This window comes from Plectropomus leopardus, chromosome 10 (genome assembly GCF_026936395.1).
Source record: "Plectropomus leopardus strain MGB_pleo_1.0 chromosome 10, ASM2693639v1, whole genome shotgun sequence".
Classification (NCBI taxonomy): Eukaryota; Metazoa; Chordata; class Actinopteri; order Perciformes; family Serranidae; genus Plectropomus; species Plectropomus leopardus.
This window is the reverse complement of record NC_142185.1, coordinates 33,913,141-33,931,384: the sequence shown is the minus strand read 5'-3', so window position 1 is coordinate 33,931,384 and position 18,244 is coordinate 33,913,141. Positions and strand designations below refer to the sequence as shown.

Genomic DNA, 18,244 nt, shown 5'->3' with positions numbered 1-18,244 from the left:
ATCCAAGGCTGTGATAATAAAAAATCTACTTAGCATGTAGTATATTCAAAATAATAATTATTAATTATTATTAGTATTTAAATTATTTAATTTTTTAAAATTTAAAAACATAGTGGAATCATGACAAAAAACGGCATTTAAATGGTTAAAATTCTGTAAATTAATAAATATCTGATATTTATGATTAGGACTGTTGTTGGTTAAAAGAATAAACTCAATGAAAGTAAAAAAAAATGTGTTATTTCATTCAGTACTAATCAGAAATATTAAATATTCATTAATTTTCAGAATTTTAACCCTTTAAATTCCAGGTTTCTGTCACGATGCCACGTGTTTTCAGATGAAAAAACTATTATTACCAATATACTGCATGCAATGTAGACTTTATTATTATCACAACCAAGGCTATGTCAATGATTTGCAGCAACATTGATTTTTTTTTTTTTAATATTACTTTTTGTGCAGTGTCAAATACTGAAACCAATACTGCTCTGCACACAAAATGCGCTTTGCAAAATCAATGTTTCTGATAGTTTTTATAGGCAGCCTGCAGCCAGTAGTCCTCTTCCCGGAAGCCACCACTAGGTGTCCGCAGCATCCTGCAGGCTGCAAGTCAACCTCAGCGCGGTGCCAACTGTGCAACACAGCAGCGAAGGGGTTAATGTAATCCCTGCATGGGAATGGGCGGAGATTCCAGCTAGCACTCAAACCGGACAAACCGAAAAGGCAACAGTCAAATCTGGAAAAGAAAGCCGCTGTTGGATTTGCACGCGTGTTTGTTTGTGTATTAAGTGTTTTTCTTTTCTTTTCTGCTCCACGTTTGCACAGATTTCGTACCGGAGTCGGACCGAGAAGTGAAATGAAATCGACGGGGAAGTTTTGGAGTTGCTGTCAGCTATGGGTGAAGTAGTCAAGACGTGGAGGGCTCTGGAGAGGCGTCCAAACAGAGAAAGTCAAACTCAACAGGGCTGAGAGGAGCGCTCGCTTTCTGCACACTGTCAAACAATGGGAGAGTCTGCGTGCTTTCACACGGACCCGTCAGTATGAGCACAGGAGGAGCGCGTCGGTGGAGCTGTTTACGCATGTGGTTTGCACACAACCAGCAGGACTAACTCCAATGAGCCGTCTGATGGTGAAGCCATAAATCGGTGACAGAGATATAAATCACGCGCAGCGTTTATAAACACGCCGAGTGACAGCATGTGCAGCCCGGGGACGTGGATGTGGCGAGCGGCTCTGTGCTGCATGCTTCTGGAAACATTTCTGCACACTGCCAGAGGTAAGACAAAGCGCGCCTGTCTGCTCTGCAATAAATTCTCTTTCATCTACTATCAGCCTGTTTTTGCAGCATCGCACAGTGGGTTCAGTGTTTGGAGCACAAACACGAGGAGTGCACAGCTTCTGGAAACTGGAGCCACATGGAGGCGAGAGAAACAAGTCAACATTTGGTTGTTTGTGTTTACTGACAGTTGACAGAGGAGAGGTGGCTTAGAGAGGAAGGAATAAACTGTGTTCTTTCATTCAAAATCTCCCACAACAATTCAATGAATTGTGTAATATGCAAATCTTTAACACAGTCTAGTCGTGAGAAACCTGGGAGAGTTATGGAACAAATAAACATTTTCAGACCTAGAGAAGTTCTGGAAATATAAATTTCACATTCAAGTTTTGGAAAAGTCATTGAATGTTGTTTCCGACACCTGTAGAATAACGCATGTGTGTCCAAAGACTGTCAAAAAAATTGAAAATCCTACAATAATTTGTGTTTTTACAGTTTTTTTATTATGATAAATGGCATTATTTTGGAAGAAAACATGGGTAGGTTTGGAAGGTGGGGTTTCTCTAAAAATCACCATTAAAAAAAACCAACCAAACAAAGAGAAAAAAAGAGAAAAAAAAACGAATTTTCCAACATTTTAGAGAACAAATGTTGCCAAATAATTTTAAATAATAATTTATTTTTTTAAAAAAAGAAAAGAAAAATGGATTTACAAACCACCACGAATAAAATAAAATAAAATACCAAAAAATATAAAGAAAAAATGGCAGAAATTTGTAGGGCAAAAAGTCACCAGAATTGAGAACAATATTTTTTTTGGGTGCAAAAATAAATATAAAAAGGCTTTTTAAAATATCACCACAAACTTTAAAACATTTTAAAGAAAAAAAAATCACCAAGAAATTTTAAAGAAAAGATAAATGAGCTAAAATCATTTCTGTTGCTCATTAACATCTTCCACTGTTTGAAAGAAATCAAGCCAAAATGATCAGATTTTAAAAGGTGGTAGATGTTGGAACAAAACCAACATCCTTACACGTGTAGATTAATAAAAATACATCTAAAAATAAAATGCACCCTAATGTGACACCACAAGCTACAGCTACAAATATCACTGAGCTGCATAAACATCCTGCAGACTCACTAAAAACTAAAATGATCACAAACTTGAGTGCTCTGTTGTGTTGCATTACTTTGCACAGGGCTGTCTGTTTTTCCAGTCTCCAATTTAATAAGTAACCAATCAGTGATTGTTTCTCTGCTTCAGTCTCAGTCCTGTTACCGTCTCTGTCTCTGCTCTCCTCCCACGCCTCCTCAGGTCTTAACATGTGTATGAGCGGCAGCGCTACGTCATGTGAAGAATGCCTCCTGATTCACCCCAGCTGCGCCTGGTGCGCACAAGAGGTATAACTAACCAGTACTTTAAGGATTTACACATGACTGTGCAGGTTTCTGCCCCAGCTGTCTGCAAACTGAGAATATGTTACATTTGCATGCTTCATACTTCATAGCAGAGTTTCTACAGTGACGTAGCGAATCAACTGACTTTGAAACTCATTGGATGATGGAGGCAGTGACACCGAGGCAAGACGTCTGGCAAACTGTCTGAGACCAGCGAAAAACAAAAACAGTTGTGTTAGTCACCAGATGTGGGTGTTTTGTAGTGACTTGTCTGTGTACTGACAGCTGGGGTGGTGCTGGAAGACATCAGTACTTTTTCAACTAGGAAAGTGGCACAAAATGTGGTTGATTTGTTTTTTTTTTGTTTTTTTTTTAACATTTCCCGCAGGAATAGTGACATAATTATTATTATTATTATTATTATTATTATGTCTGACCCAGAGGAATCACTGCGATTCTTGTCGGTACAGTGACTAAAAATCCCTTAAAAAAAAAAAAAAAATACAGAGAATTCGCTTCATTTCCTGCCGGGATAGTGACACAAAAAGTGTTGGTTTTTTTTTGTTGTCTTTTTTGTTTTCTTTCATTTTTAAACCGAGGAATTGCTGCATTTCCTGCTGGGAAAGTGGCACAAAAAGTGGCTTAATTTCAACCGACGACATCGCTTGATTTTCCAGCTGGTATAGTGGCGTGAAACATGGTTGTTTTGTACACACCACTAGTTTTCCAGCAGGGATTTTGCCCCCAAAAGGGATATTTTAAGCCAAAACACAATATTTTACTAACTGCAACCAACTGGTTTTGGTGCCTTAACTTAACTAAAAAATTAATTAATGTAAATTTTTAAGGTATTCGCTACATAACACCCTACATATGTACCCTTTCCATGGTGTGCAGAAATGTTAAATGCCAACGTTTGTTCTGGCGACTGTTGAGTGTTTCCACAGAGGTGAAATAATGATTGCACGCCACACTTGTCATTAAATTTCAGCCCCTGGTCTCTTTTCATAACAGTCAGTAACGGCAGGTTTGTGTCTCTCCATCCATCAGGAGTTCGGGAGAGGGCGGACTCTGACGTCGCGCTGCGATTTTATTCAAAACCTGCAGAAGAGGGGCTGCGAGGCACGGTTTGTCGAGTACCCCATCAGCAGAATCTCCATCCTGGAGAACAGGCCTCTGAGTTCTAAAGGGTCTGGCTCGACCCAGTTCGACGTGGTCCAGATTATGCCTCAGAAGATCTCGCTCAGCCTGCGGCCAGGTAAACATATACACGCAAAGTCAGGAATTACCTCTGAACAAGCCCGAGAGAAGATCCGTTTTCTTATAATACAAAGCTGAATGCAGATTCTTCTCTGCCGTCCCTCCAGGAGCTCAGACGTGGTTCGGGCTGCAGGTGCGGCAGGTGGAGGACTACCCAGTGGACCTCTACTACCTGATGGACCTCTCTCTTTCCATGAAAGATGATCTGGACACCATCCGTAACTTGGGCACCAAGCTGGCCCTGGAGATGGGCAAACTCACCAGCAACTTCAGGCTCGGCTTCGGTTCCTTCGTGGACAAAAACATGTCGCCCTTCTCCTACACGGCACCCAAGTATCAGGAGAATCCGTGCAATGGGTGAGTACAGGCAGCAGGATTTACTGCAGGTTTCAGCAGGGTGGTGTTCTGATGAATTTTGGATTTAAATACTAATGGCAGGAGTGGTACAGTCATGAAAAACCTGGAAAAGTCATGGAATTTGCAAGTAGCAAGTTTTGGAAAAAGTGAAACATACCCTAAAAGTTTTGGTAAGTCATGGAATTTTGTTTCACAAACCTGTGGTATAACACGTAATGTGTTCAAGTACTGTCAGAAATTTAAATATACCACGATATTTCTGTTTTTTTCAGTTTCTGGCTGGGATTAATGGTGCAATTTTGTGGTTTTTAAAGAAAAATAATGCCAATTTTTTTCTTTAAAAATTACCAAAATATATACAAAATATATGGCTTATGGGTTTGAAAGGCTTGTTTTCTTAAAAAAAATCACTCAAAAATTGTAAAGAAAAAAATTGCCAATTTTCTTTTTTTGTTAAAAATCACTAAAAGTTTTTATTTGAAAAAAAAAGGCTTTTTTAAGATAACATGTTTTTCTCTAAGTATTAAGTTCTAATCCTGTTCTGAAGTCACTATTCTTTAAAATAATATGTTTATATATTTAAATAAGCTTTTATAAAATAATTACAAAGAACAGAACAGAAGAATTTATGGTCTTAAAAATTTGCTGAAAAGTCACGGAAAATTAGTGGTAAACAGTGTATGAAATTATATGTTGTCAGCCAGGTTAAATTTAGTCCAAGCAACAAAAATGTGCATCTAAAAACTGCTCTCTCGTGACATAAATGGGCCAGAAAGGGAAATCCTGAAATAATAATTTACTCTGACCCACACGTTCTATTTTTGCGCATTCATAAATCATGTATGGCGAGACTTCCTGCAGTGGTAAAGATGAAAGATTTTTCCTTATCTGATAAAGCAGAGCGTATCAGCAGGTCTTGCAAACAGCCCGTTCACCTCGCGCTCGGCAAGGTTTGTTGATGAGGACAAACTGAAAGGGAGCAGAGCAGATCGAGGGTGAAAAGCTGCGGCACACGATGTTTGCCCCGGAGGTGAGACCGCACTGCACTAACTCAGCGGCCGCCATCGCGCATCACTTCCCATCTGGGTTATGGCTTTGGTTGGCTGCACGCATGTGTGTGTGTGTCAGTCACTAACAGTGAAGCACGGCAGGGAAATATTAAAGGGGATAGATGACAGCGCTTTGACCTCTGAGCGGCACAGTTTCATTCTGCTGATGCTCAACCCGTTTGCACTGATGAGAACGCGACCTATTGTTCCATGTTGGTTCTATAAGAAAATTATTATTTCTTGCAAACCTTCCAAAAATAATGCATAACAATCCAAAAATAGAAATTTATTGATGAATTGAAGCCATCAGGAGCCATGTTTCACACAGAGATTGTGCTTTAGAGCTTCTACTGAGCCTCTTCTTTATAACGCTCTTAAATTTTTACAACAAACCAAACGACGACGACATGATTCTAATCCATTAGGACTGGGCGAAATATCGTTTTTTTTTTTAGTGATTAATGTGATTTTTGTGGTTAAGCGGTTTTTAAAATGAGAATCCAAATTATCCCTTTAACTGTCTCCGCTGCTGTCTTTGGGCTTCTGTAGTTCGTAGTTGACTTCGCCCTCACCCCACGCTCACCTGCTAGAGATACACACACACACACACACACACACACACACACAACAGCATGACAGCAAGCATTAATGACAATGAAAAGTACTTTTCCAAAGACGGTACCGTCTCTTCAGTTATGTGGAACTGGTTCTGTTTTGCAGCATCAGATCTCAAACAAACCACAGTCAGAAGTTTGTTTAAAGAGGCTGTTGCAGCTAAAGGCAGCAGCACGACCGATTTATTTCAACATCTCAATATGTGTCTTGTTCTGAAATGCACAAGGCTGTGTCAGCCCACAAACAAACATTAAAAAGCAACCGATATTAGTGGAATCATTTTCCCGTTGTGTCCCGTGTGACAGGAAAGCGACCCGCTGCAAAGCTGTTACTGATGCAGTCACGCTGCATATTGTTAAAGATACAGTGCCCATAAATAGACACCGCTCTGTCTCCCCTTTCCACAATCAGACATTATATACAGAACGTCGAGGCGAGATAATAGTGCAGTATTCCCGCCTTGGACAGGCAGTGAAAATGTCACACAATAACAAACTAATGGATTGAGGCAGCGGTCGATCAGTAACTCCAGTGTTCAGCGAGGTAAAATTACTGTTTTTGTCTGTGGAGTCTGGCTTTGAAGAGAGAATAGATCATTTTTACTCTCAATTCAGTTTTAAATATTAAGGTTTTAGTGAGAACGCATGTATTGGCTGGATAACTGAACTGACTGGATAAATGAAGCTTGTATTACACTGCAAGAGTTTTCATCACGATTTTTCTCAGTTTTTTTGATTCTCTGTTCACCTTGACGGTATGGGAGAAAAACAAAGTTTTTGTCATAAATCTATAAACACATAAACACGGTGAATAATTAATGTACAAATAATCATTAGTGGGGTGAAATCCTCCTTTAAGAGTTTATGATTTAATATTTTATGCGGTTATCAAAACAAAAGTAACCCATAATAATTTGCTAGGATTTATGCGATTTTTAAAATGAATTTTTGTACACATTAAGTCAGTCAGTTAGATAAACTGAGGCGTAACCTTTTTACTGTTGTGAATGTTGTGCTGATGAGACTTTTAGAGGAAATATCTTCATTTAAACCTCTCTCTTTTTTAACCCTGCACAGATACAAACTGTTCCCCAACTGCGTCCCCACCTTCGGTTTCCGCCACATCCTCTCACTGACGGACAAAGTGGACCGCTTTAACGAGGAGGTGCAGAAGCAGATGGTATCTCGCAACCGGGACGCTCCAGAAGGCGGATTTGACGCCATCCTGCAGGCTGCAGTTTGTAAGGTGACAACAGTCTCATTTCTTAATCTCTTTTCTTTAAGAGGCTTAGTTTCATCTGTTATTGAGTAGTCTTTATTTTGAGACTCTCTGAAGGCTCACTGACTCGGTTACACTTAGCAGGGTTTTTATGATCATGACAAACCTGGAAAATCATGGGATCTGCAAATAGCAATTTCCCGACTTGGGAAAGTTTTGAAAAACTAAATATACCCTGAAAGTTTTGGAAAAGTCATGGAGTTTTGTCTCACAGACCTGTATAATAACACATGATTTGGAAAATTCAACAAAAATTCATCAACATTTTAAAAAAAAAAATTGCTAAAATTCTTAGATTTTTTTTAAATTAACAGACAAAAAGCTCAAATTCTTTCTTAAAAAATAAATAATCAAAAATTAAAATATTTTTTAAAGGAAATATGCCCTCCAAACCTGTGGGCCTGTGGATTATTTGAAAGGTGTGTTTTATTTTTTATTTTATTTTTTCATCACCCAAAAATAAATAAACTATATATATTTTTAATTTTTAATCACCAAAAGAAGGGGGAAAAATCAACAAAATGATTTGCCAAAAGTCTATAAAAACCAGTGGTAAATGAATACAAAATACAGCTACTTAAAGTGGCATGCCCCTCCCTGACAGCCAAAATATAAAACACAAGTCCCTCCCCTGTGCTTAAACAATTATTTCCCCCCTTTTTACAACACCCCCTCCTCTCTCATAAATAACAAACAGTCCATATTTTATATTTAAATGTTTAGTTCTATTCTAAAGTCTTTATTTTTTAAATAATGTATTTTTAAAAAAGCTACAGATGTGAGGTCTTTAAAATTGGCCTCAAAATCATGGAAAAGTCTTTGAATTTTATTGGTTTAGATGTGTGTGAGCCCTGATTGAGTGACAGCACACATTTGGCTCAGACGGCAGGGAAAGCCGCTGAGGTGCCCCCGTGACAAGCGTCTGGCCTATTTGCTTGTTAATGAAAAGCACCAGGGGGGATAGACAGGAAGTGCAGTCTGGTGCAGCTGGTTAAACATGAGGACGAGTCGCTCGCCGGCCCCGTCGTATCCCTGTTTTCCTCTTCCAGTTTAATTGTTTTCTGCAGGAAGAGAATGACATCCTGCGAGTAGCTCCTGCCTTGTAATTTACTCTGCTGCACTATTTCAAACGCTCACTGGTTAGGAGGCCGAGCTGAGTCTGTCCGAGGATCATTGATCCCATTTTTTTTATTGTTGTTCGTCAGGCCGGCAATTTAATGTGAAGGTTAGCACGTGAAGATCGCTTAAAATACATCAACTGAGTTGAATAGTTTTGTGTCAAACAGAAAAGAATTCTAGAAAAATAGCTAAAAAAAACTCAAAAATGTCCAGAAAGCCCTATTTATTATGTAGACTATAATAATTATTTTGATTTTTTTATTTAAAATCATGTTTCAGAATGAATTTTTTAAATGTATCACTTTTACAGGTCATTTCCTTGTTCATTGTGTTGTTTTTTTTTTTTGAAAGAAAGTAGGCCAGTTTGCTTGAATTTCAAAGGGTCACAAAGAATGAATAGACAAAAAAAGAAACAGCTGCACAGCATTTCATTATTAATTCAGAAGAAGAAGGATGAATGTGAACGTTATAAATGAGCTTCGAAGCTTTGAGCTTGTGATACAGCTTTGATTTGGTCTCAGGTTTTCTGTTGGCTGATTGTTTTTTTGCAGAAAAAACTTCCACGCATTGCTTAACTTTTAAAATAAACATATTTATTGATTCTGTAACGCTGAAATGCCACATAAAATGTACTTATATTGGAAATTCGACGCTGTGTCGGAGTTTCTCTGCAGATTGTCTCCGGCTCGTCTCACCTACGTTTCGAAATAGATGTGTAAAGTGTTCGTTTGCTCTGGGCTGTTATAAAATAACTTGCATGCTTTGTCGATGAGTTGAACGCACTTTATCTCCTTGCAACATATGTGCTTTCCTCAATAACAGGAAACACTCATTAGTGTGTGTGTAAGGCTCAACCTTCCCACACACAACATAGAGTTTGTGTCTGTATTTCCTCTGATGGGGAAATGATCCTCAGCTCTTTGTGTTCTGTACGGGCGGAAAATAATGAACAAAAGAAAGCGGCTGCAATGTTGTGTTTCTTTGGCTGCATTCATTAGTCAGCACTCTGTCAAACGCTCACGAGGCCTGCGGCAGAAAACTGCGGCTGTTACGCTCTCACTGTTTTTGGATCAGTGGTTCTCAAACTTGTGGAAAATGATGACGAGTTCTCAGTTAAATGACGATAGAGCCCAGAATGTCGAGGCGTTTGCTTGTTTCGATATGTCGTTTAGAGCTGCAAAAATCAGTCGATCGACAGGAAAATTTGTTGGCAGCTAATCTGATAATTGAGTAATCACTGTAGTCACCAACCCTTAGAAATTTGAGTATATTGGCTTGATTTTTTGTAAAAAAACATGGGAAGAAGGCAACAAGAAGTTAAAGAAGAAATGGCCCAGAAATTGGCAAGAAATTATTAGAAAGTATAAGAAAATTAATTTTAAAAAGATATAATAATAATAAAATGTATTATTTAATTAAAATTAAAGTTATAATAATTATGTAACACAATTTAAAATGTGATTGTAATAATTTGCTCTAAATATAGTTTTATAGTTTTATTATAGTTTCTATTTTTTTTCTTTTTTCCTTCAACATTTTCCCCCTAGCTTTTTAAAAGTTAGTTTTCTAAATCTACCAGTTTCTTGAAATTTATAAAACAATTCTCACCAAGTTGAAGTTAAAAAGTTAAAGTTAAAAAAAGATAGAAAATTAATCAGATCTAATTAGTTACATTACTTTGATGAAGTACTTAGTGTGACTTATTACTTTTTTAACAGGGTAACTAGTGATATGTAACCCATTACATTTTAAAAGTAACCCTCCTACATTCATCCTACATGATGATAAACAATGTAACACGAGTGTTTGTCATTCTGAGCTTCAGGCCGTGTTTCACTTTTTTGTGATATTTTATTGACTTGATTCATTGAGAAAATAATTTACACATTTACTGATAATAAAAGCTAATAAAAAATAAAATAATCATTGTAGCAGCAGCCCTGATCTTGTTTCTGTCATCTGTAAATGAAATGTCTCCCTTATCCTGTCTCTAATCATTAACCCAATAATCAAACCAAATCACGGTCATCGATTAAGTCCGCTGCACACGCAAGAAGAAAGCCTCAAACCTGTCTTTGCTGCACCCCGTAAACAGAAGGAGATCGGTTGGAGGAAGGAGGCTTACCACCTGCTGGTGTTCGCCACAGACGACGTCCCTCACCTCGCTCTGGACGGTCGGCTGGGAGGACTCGTCGAGCCGCACGATGGACTCTGCCACCTCGACGAGAAGAACGAGTACAGCGCCTCCACGCAGATGGTAAGATGAGCTGTTTCTGTTTGGCTCACAAACAAAACAGTGTCTGACCTCATCTGAAAGAAAAACCCCTCCACTGTCTTTCTCATAAAGGAATAGTTTTAGGAAATATGAAGTTAAAAAGTCAGAAACACATATTTTTCCTCTTATCTTCTGTGCTTTTTATCAGTCCTGATGTTTTGGTGTGAGTGTTGGAGATGTCATTCGCGGTGATCTGTGGATTATCTTCAGTAACAGAGTCATGATTTCTAGAAAGAGACATTGCTGTTGGGTTTCACAAATGTATTTTTTGGCTCTTTGAGCGCCACAAGCTGAGTGCCATTTAGTTTTACTGTGTCGTACAGAAGACAGACATCTCTACGGCCGATATCTCCGACACTCGGCAGCTCACACCAAAATAACGGCACTATGGGTACGGGGTAAAATATGTGGTTTTAATTTTGGGGTAGAAAGACATGAGCAGCATTATTTCAGCAACACAATGCATGAAAGTGTGCAACATTTTTTGCTAACTGCTGTTTTCCAAATTTGGATCTTACAGCAGTGAATTCACCGTGCAGCTTTACGTTGTCCAAGTTGAAACGTAGAATTAAGTGTAACACACATTCCCATAGTTCAGTAGAGCTCAGGTACTTTTCCATACAAAACCCAGCTGAGTGGACGTTGGAATTCCCTGTGTTTACTCAAAGAATGACTAAGAGGTATGTCTCCTTCTTTAATGACATGGAGCTTTTTATGATACCATGTTAACCTTGTTTTTGGATTTCTGGCTCCTCTTGGCTCTTATCCAAACATAGAAGACTGGAGTTGAGTTCATTATATGTTCATGTGTTGAAAGATGTTCAAAGAAAGACTTTCAGTGAATTCAGCACGAGTGAAATGAGGCATTTTTTAAATTCTCATTGACCCGGCAACTTGAGTAAGAACACATTCTTGTTATTAGCCGCAGCCTGCAGCGGTAATTGCAAAGGGAAGGGCCAATACAAACGCCCACACCTGCAGGCTGCCAGTAAAACCACACAATACTCTGCTAACTTGTAAACACACGGCTCAGTAAGTGAAAAAAAAACTATTTGAGAACTTTGGCCCACATTTTCGACCAAACTCTATCAACTGGAACATGTGGATTTTTTTGTTTGATGCAGCAAATGCACTCAAAGAAAGTCTCATTCACAATGAGATTATAGGTTGTGTGTGGATTTATGCTATAAAAACGGATTATTAGGTATACAGCTCTGTGCTGGGTTTAATGAAGATTTTTCCTGCCCAGTTGCAAGAAGAAAAAATGTTGGCTTTGTACATTTCTGCAAACTACGGATGTGTTACATTTGAATGCTTCATATTTATCATGTCAGAGTTTCTTAGGTGACGCAGTTCATGAGCTGACTTTGTTATCAGAAGGTGGAGGATGACGTGCAGACGAATGTTCAAGAACAACAACAAAACCGTTTCAGCCACCAAACCAGTGTTTTTCCTCTTTTCCCCAGTTTTCAGCCCTTAAACATGAAGATTTTTAGGGACCTGTCGCTGTGTTGGGTGTTTTTTAAGGACCACCGGGGGTGTTTTTTGGGACCTGTCTCTTTTCAGCCCTGAAAGATGTTTTTTTTTTTTTAAGGGACCTGATGCTTTGCTTCGAGTGACTTTTTAGCCCCAAACGTTGGTGATTTTTGTGTTTCCTGCAGCTTTTTGGCCCTCAAAGATGTTTTTTTAGGGACCCGATGCTGTTCTATGATGCTTTTTTAGCCCCCAAACATGGGTGTTTTTTAGGGACCTGATGCTCTGCTTTGAACAGCTTTTTAGCCCCAAATATCGGTGATTGTAGCGACCTGTCTCTGTGTTTTTCCCTGCAGCTTTTTGGCCCTCAGAGATGTTTTTCTTGGGGACCTGATGCTGTTTTATGATGCTGTTTTTAGCCTCCAAACATGGGTGTTTTTTTAGGGGACTTGTTGCTGCGTTTTCTACGTCTTATCATCCCTTAAAGATGGGTGTTTTTAGGGACCTGATGCTCTGCTTTGAGTGGCTTGTTAGCCCCAAACATAGGTAATTTTAGGGACATGTCACTGTGTTTCCTGAGGCTTTTTAGCCCCAAAATGTGACTATCTTTTAGCAGCCTGTCTGTGTTTTGCCAGTGGAGATATTGCCAAGAAAAGCAGTAGCTTTTTTACCAAGACATTGCTACTTTTCCAACAGGCACTATTCCCCCAAAACCAGGTATTTTTAGCCCAAAGATGATATTTTCCATACTAACTAAGCAGTTGTCATAACTAAATCTAACCACATTTTAACCACAGTGTTGTTCAAATGTAAAGTTTCAGTGTGTTCCTTCATAATAATGTGCAAAAGTAACCGTGGTTTGCAGAGATGTTCAATGCCAACATTTTTCCTGAGTTGATTTTTCCACTCATTTTTTTCTGGTTGATTTTCCACTGAAAGCAGAATTTCAAAACACTGTTTGTTTGATATATTAAAGCACTACAGTGTCGAAATCCTGTTGTAAAAGGACATGATTTTTCTTTGACCCCAGTTTTGTTATGCCTGAAACTAGCTGTGGGACACATTGTTCCACGTTTCTCTGTTCGAGTAAGAGCTTTGGATTGGTGATATAAATCACTGGAAGATTGTTTTTTTTTTTCCATCCATCTAAAATAAAAATCTCAGTGGAGATTGGACTTCATCCGGTCAAAGTAGCCGCATCTCAGAGTTATCTGGAATGTTCTCAGACTTTCTTGATGCCGATGAAGACGATCTCTCGTCCAAAAGAACGTCAACCTTTTCTCTGGTGTCAAAGAGCCAGCTGAGCAATGTAAACACAAGAGCTCCAACATCCGTTTGCGAGCTTCCTGTCTGGAAACTCTGCTGTATATATACATCATGTGTGCATGAAAATACCCATAATGCCCTTTGCCATCTCTCTCTACAGGACTATCCCTCTCTGGCTCTTCTGGGGGAGAAACTGGCAGAAAACAACATCTTTCTCATCTTTGCTGTGACAAAACGGCTCTACGTTATTTATAAGGTACTTTGAATTTTACCAGTTTATCTTAACCCTTTGTAACCTGAGCAAACTACCTCGATTTCTTTCAAAAATATTGGAAAAAATGAATTCTGTAACATAATTTTAAACATGTAATTATGACAATAATGAACAAAGTTTTTTCCTCGCTTTTTCTTTTTTCCTAGACATTTTTCTGTAGCTTCTAAAAAGAGTTTTCTAAATCTACTAATTTCTTTTTATTTTATTTTATTTTAAGATTAATTTTTGGCACCAAAATCTACTAATTTCTTTTTTTTATTTTATTTTATTATTTAAGATTATTTTCTTGGACCTAAATCTACTAATTTCTTGCAATTTGTGGAATATATCCTACCAAGTACCTTTTCCCCATGTTTTTGAAAGAAATCCCAGCTATTTGCTCCCATCTCAAAGGTTTAAATACTTGTGAAAGGTGTCTAAAAGCAGGAAAAAAAGAATAAGTGATGTCGATAGAGGTTTTTAAGGGTTTAAATACACAAACGTTCCTGTGCCTTTTGTATGTAATAATGTAATTATCACCGTTTCTTTTTTCTTACCTTCCAAAGAATTTCACTGCACTCATACCTGGAACCACAGTCGAAATCCTGGACCAGGACTCCAAGAATGTAATTCAGTTGATCATCGCAGCTTACAATGTGAGTAAAAAGAGCTGTCAGTGTGTGTGGTTTCCTGTTTGTGTGTGTGTGTGTGTGTGTGTGTTGGAGCTGAGTAACGACAGCAAGGGATTTGAGGAGAGAGAGATAAGACGAGGGGGAGGAAGGAGAGAAATTCTTCCCACTACTGTGACTCTCTTAATGAGCCTCCAGCTGACACGGATGGCTGCACACACGCTGGATTTCTCATTTTGGTCGACAGGATGGGGCGCTGAAGTGAGTTTAACAGCTGACTTTGTAGCAAATTAGATTATTTAAAACAAAAAAGCTGTGCACTTTTGTTCCAACCTCTTAAATGTAAAGGTTTGTTTGAAGTGAACATCTTTGGGTTTTAGGATCATTGCAGACAAAACAAAGCATTTAAAGATGCGACGTTGGTTTTGAGAGATTGTGATGGACAATTTAAACTTTTTTATAGCATTTTCAAGAATGAACATTATTATATGCAGCCTTTTGTGGGAAGTTTCTGTTACTGTGGAAGCCTCCTTAAATCTAAAGACAGATATCTGGAAAATGCATGAAAAATGTCAGAATTTAAAAGTCCACCCTCCCCCTGCAGCTCTCCTCCCTGTGTCCTTACGCTCCTCCCACCAGACAACCGTGGGCATATTCGTACAGTAACCCATTGTTTCCCAAACAGTAATTTATTTATTCTTATTTCATTATGGAGTTGTGCTCAGTGAATTCAGCATTTCCTTCAGTGTTTCCCGCACATTCATATATTTGTGGCGGGCAGCCACAATAAGAGCATTTGCCACCACCAATTAATTTTCTAGAGTTATTTAAATATATATATATATATATATATATATATATATATATATATATATATATATATATATATATATATATATATATATATACCATTCATTGTACCACACTCTTGGAACGCTGAGCATACTGTTGTCACAGACGGAGCAGCAGAGCACCAGGTGCAGTGACAGAAAAATTTAAGTGTTCAATGTGCTGTGTCTGAAAGTTTGCATTCACTCCCTGAGCACTCTGCTTCTCCTCTCATCCATCCATCCATCTGATCAGCTCTGACGAGATTAACTGATCAGTTAATCACGCACGCTGCAACACAGACTGCTGATGAGGGATAAAGATAACTCATATTGAGGCTCGCCTATGCTGCATTCATGCCCAACCCCCCAAAAAACATACAAATTCAAAGATGGTGCACAGAATGATTAGGAAAACATGGGACACATGCACAAAAGATTGGAAAAAAAACCTTTTTTCCTGACATCATCCTACACCCCCCAACCCACCCACCAGTCATCAGCTGGCATTTTAAAAGACTTAAAAAGACTTAATTCCCGTATGCTTTAAGCTGTAGGAACCCTGTCCAGGATGTCCCTCCTCTCTCTGTCTGAAGCCGGATCTTCATCTGATTGCCGGTCTTATAAGATTTATTCTTCATGTGTTTTCTGAAACTTAAGAGCTTTGCTGCGTGCAGTCAACCTTTCCCGAAATGTTTTCCTGTGTGGGTGTACAGATTTTTTCCTTGCCTCAGTCAGGAGGAACTGCATCTTGTTTTGGTTCGTGGCAGCACACTCCCAGCGACAGAAACTTGTCTCGAACGCAGACTTGACACGCTCAGTGTGTGGGAGTTGGCCTGAATGAAGTGCTTTGACTCACGGCCTTATTAACATTCCAGCTGCCACATTATATCCACCACTCTGTTCGCTCGGTAGGCTTTGTCAAACACTGTGAGGTCACGTTGTGTCACCAGCTCCTTTTCCCTCGAGTTCGAGCGAGCAGCTCCTCGCTGTGATCGTGTTAGGGGTCGGAAAAGTCCTAAGTGTGTGTGTGAGTGAGAGCGGGCTTCTCCGTGTGCCGCAGGTACGATCCTGGTTTATTCTTAGCACGGTTACGTCGCTGTGAATGTGACTGAGAGCATGATGGTGCAGATGGTTGCACATGTTGCACTGAGCCACACGCAGCTGGCATCGCAAACATTCACACATGCAACCTGCCTCCGTGCACAGCGCTCGTGGTTTGGGCGAGATTAACTGCAAAAATGTGCCTAACCGAAGGAACACATTCCCCATGTTTCACTCTTTTCCACACTGTTACTCAACCAGAGACCTGAATAAAAGACTGAGGGAGTTTTAATATAAATGTCTGCCTGGGAGGCATCTTATTAATCCTTTAAAAACCTAAGCAATAGGCTAGATTTCTTTCTTTCTTTCTTTTTCTTTTTTTTTTAATCAATGAGCAACCAAAGAAGAAATTACCCTGAAATTAGCAAGACATGTAGAAAGTACAAGAAAATTACCTGAAAATTAGAATAAGAAAGAGAGTGAGTGAGTAAAAGAAAGTTAGAAAAAAACAAAGCAAGCAAGACTTAAAAATTCTTCAAATATTATAATAATTCTATAACATAATTTCAATTATGTAATTATGATAATTATAAATAGAATTTTCCCTACCATTTTTTCTTTTTCCCTAGACTTTTTTCCTTAGTTTTATGTGATTTTTTTAAATGTATATAATGTTATATAATATATATTATTTGTTTTTTAAATTTATTATTATTTTTCAGTTTTAGTTTTTTTTATATATAGTTTTTGTGCAGGGTACAATAATAAATCATATATACATAACCGCATCTCATCCATACGTGCCCATATGTTTTACAGATTTTGGGGGTACTGATACTCAGAGTTAAACTTATGTCTAACCCTCCTCTCCTCAAACCAGCTGGCTGAGACAGACATGTGATGTCTAAGTTGTATAATTAAATAAATAAATAAATAACATAAAAAATTAAACATAAATTAAAAATATAGAATTTAATTTAAGATAATAATCCTATGTTTGTGAGAGAAATCTCACCAATTTGCTCAAGGGTTCAAAGGTAAAAATACTTGTGAAAAGCATCTGAAAGCAGCACGAGAGAAGTGATATCGCTTCAGGTTTCAAAGGGATAATGTGACACTGCAAAATGTTTGTGTGCACGATGGCAACTTCGAGAAATCCTCTGTTCACTGCTGCAGAGAAGCCGGGGGGGGTTATTTTAGCATGAAACAGTCGTTTTAGACCCCTGATTCAGTAACATGCACCAACAATGTGTGTGTTCTCCTCAGAACATCCGCTCTAAAGTGGAGCTGTCAGTGTGGGATCACCCAGAGGACATCAGCCTCTCCTTCACCGCCACCTGCCAGGACGGACAGCCGCTGCCGGGGCTCAGGAAGTGTGCCGACCTGAAGATAGGAGACACTGTGAGTCCCTGTCCTCGCTCCCCTCTCCATCTCCCCTCACGCTGTAAATGTTTCATGCATCCTGTTTGTCCTGAGAAGAGTTGAAGCAGCCTATTTGTCTTCACCAACACCATTTTAAAGCTGTGGGACTTCACAAACTTTATCAGCGGCTTTTAGATCTTTTAGCCGGGAATCTCATCTTGCTTTGCCTCAGGGCCACTTTCCAGAATACAGAAGTTACCTTTCAATGAGATTATTTACTCCTTAACATGTATTTGGATTTCAGTTTTTATCAATGGCCTTTTCTGGCTATAGCACTGTCCTGGAAATACTATATAAATATACACGACTTTTTTAATAATGATGCCACCTATTTGCTGAAAAACTTTTAGGCTCATGGAAATCATTGTTGGAGAGTGTTAAACTATTATTAGAGAGGTTGCAGGTTCAAGCAGTTGGTAGTGGTGATTTACATTTGAAAGATGTTTTTTGGGGGTGGCACTCTCATTGCATATATTTTCATGCAGGCTTACAGTATATTTCCTGCTGTGTTTATAGCAACAGATGTGAAAGAAAGGTGTTTGTGTGTGATTTCCATCGTGTGCACTTTGTGGTGAAGGATATGAGAGGTTGGGTTAATGGGTTTCGGGAAGTGGAACTGTTGAGTTGTAATTGAGAGGAAACAATTTTCTCTGAGGCTTAAAATTTAGCGTTTCATGTCAGTGTTTTGTATGCATGC

The 18,244-nt window shown here is 38.7% G+C and overlaps 1 protein-coding gene across 1 annotated transcript in view; it reads left to right on the top strand.

Moving 5' to 3' along the window:
• Window positions 1-681: 681 nt before the first annotated feature.
• The window catches only part of itgb5 (integrin, beta 5), a 61,411-nt gene continuing 43,848 nt past the window's right edge, over window positions 682-18,244 (top strand). Inside the window, exons 1-9 of the mRNA XM_042494305.2 lie at window positions 682-1,279; window positions 2,598-2,683; window positions 3,731-3,938; window positions 4,048-4,297; window positions 7,038-7,206; window positions 10,454-10,615; window positions 13,533-13,628; window positions 14,192-14,281; window positions 17,392-17,526. Coding sequence (XP_042350239.1) covers window positions 1,201-1,279; window positions 2,598-2,683; window positions 3,731-3,938; window positions 4,048-4,297; window positions 7,038-7,206; window positions 10,454-10,615; window positions 13,533-13,628; window positions 14,192-14,281; window positions 17,392-17,526 — 1,275 coding nt within the window. The 5' untranslated portion in view covers window positions 682-1,200. The remainder of the gene's footprint in view (window positions 1,280-2,597; window positions 2,684-3,730; window positions 3,939-4,047; window positions 4,298-7,037; window positions 7,207-10,453; window positions 10,616-13,532; window positions 13,629-14,191; window positions 14,282-17,391; window positions 17,527-18,244) is intronic.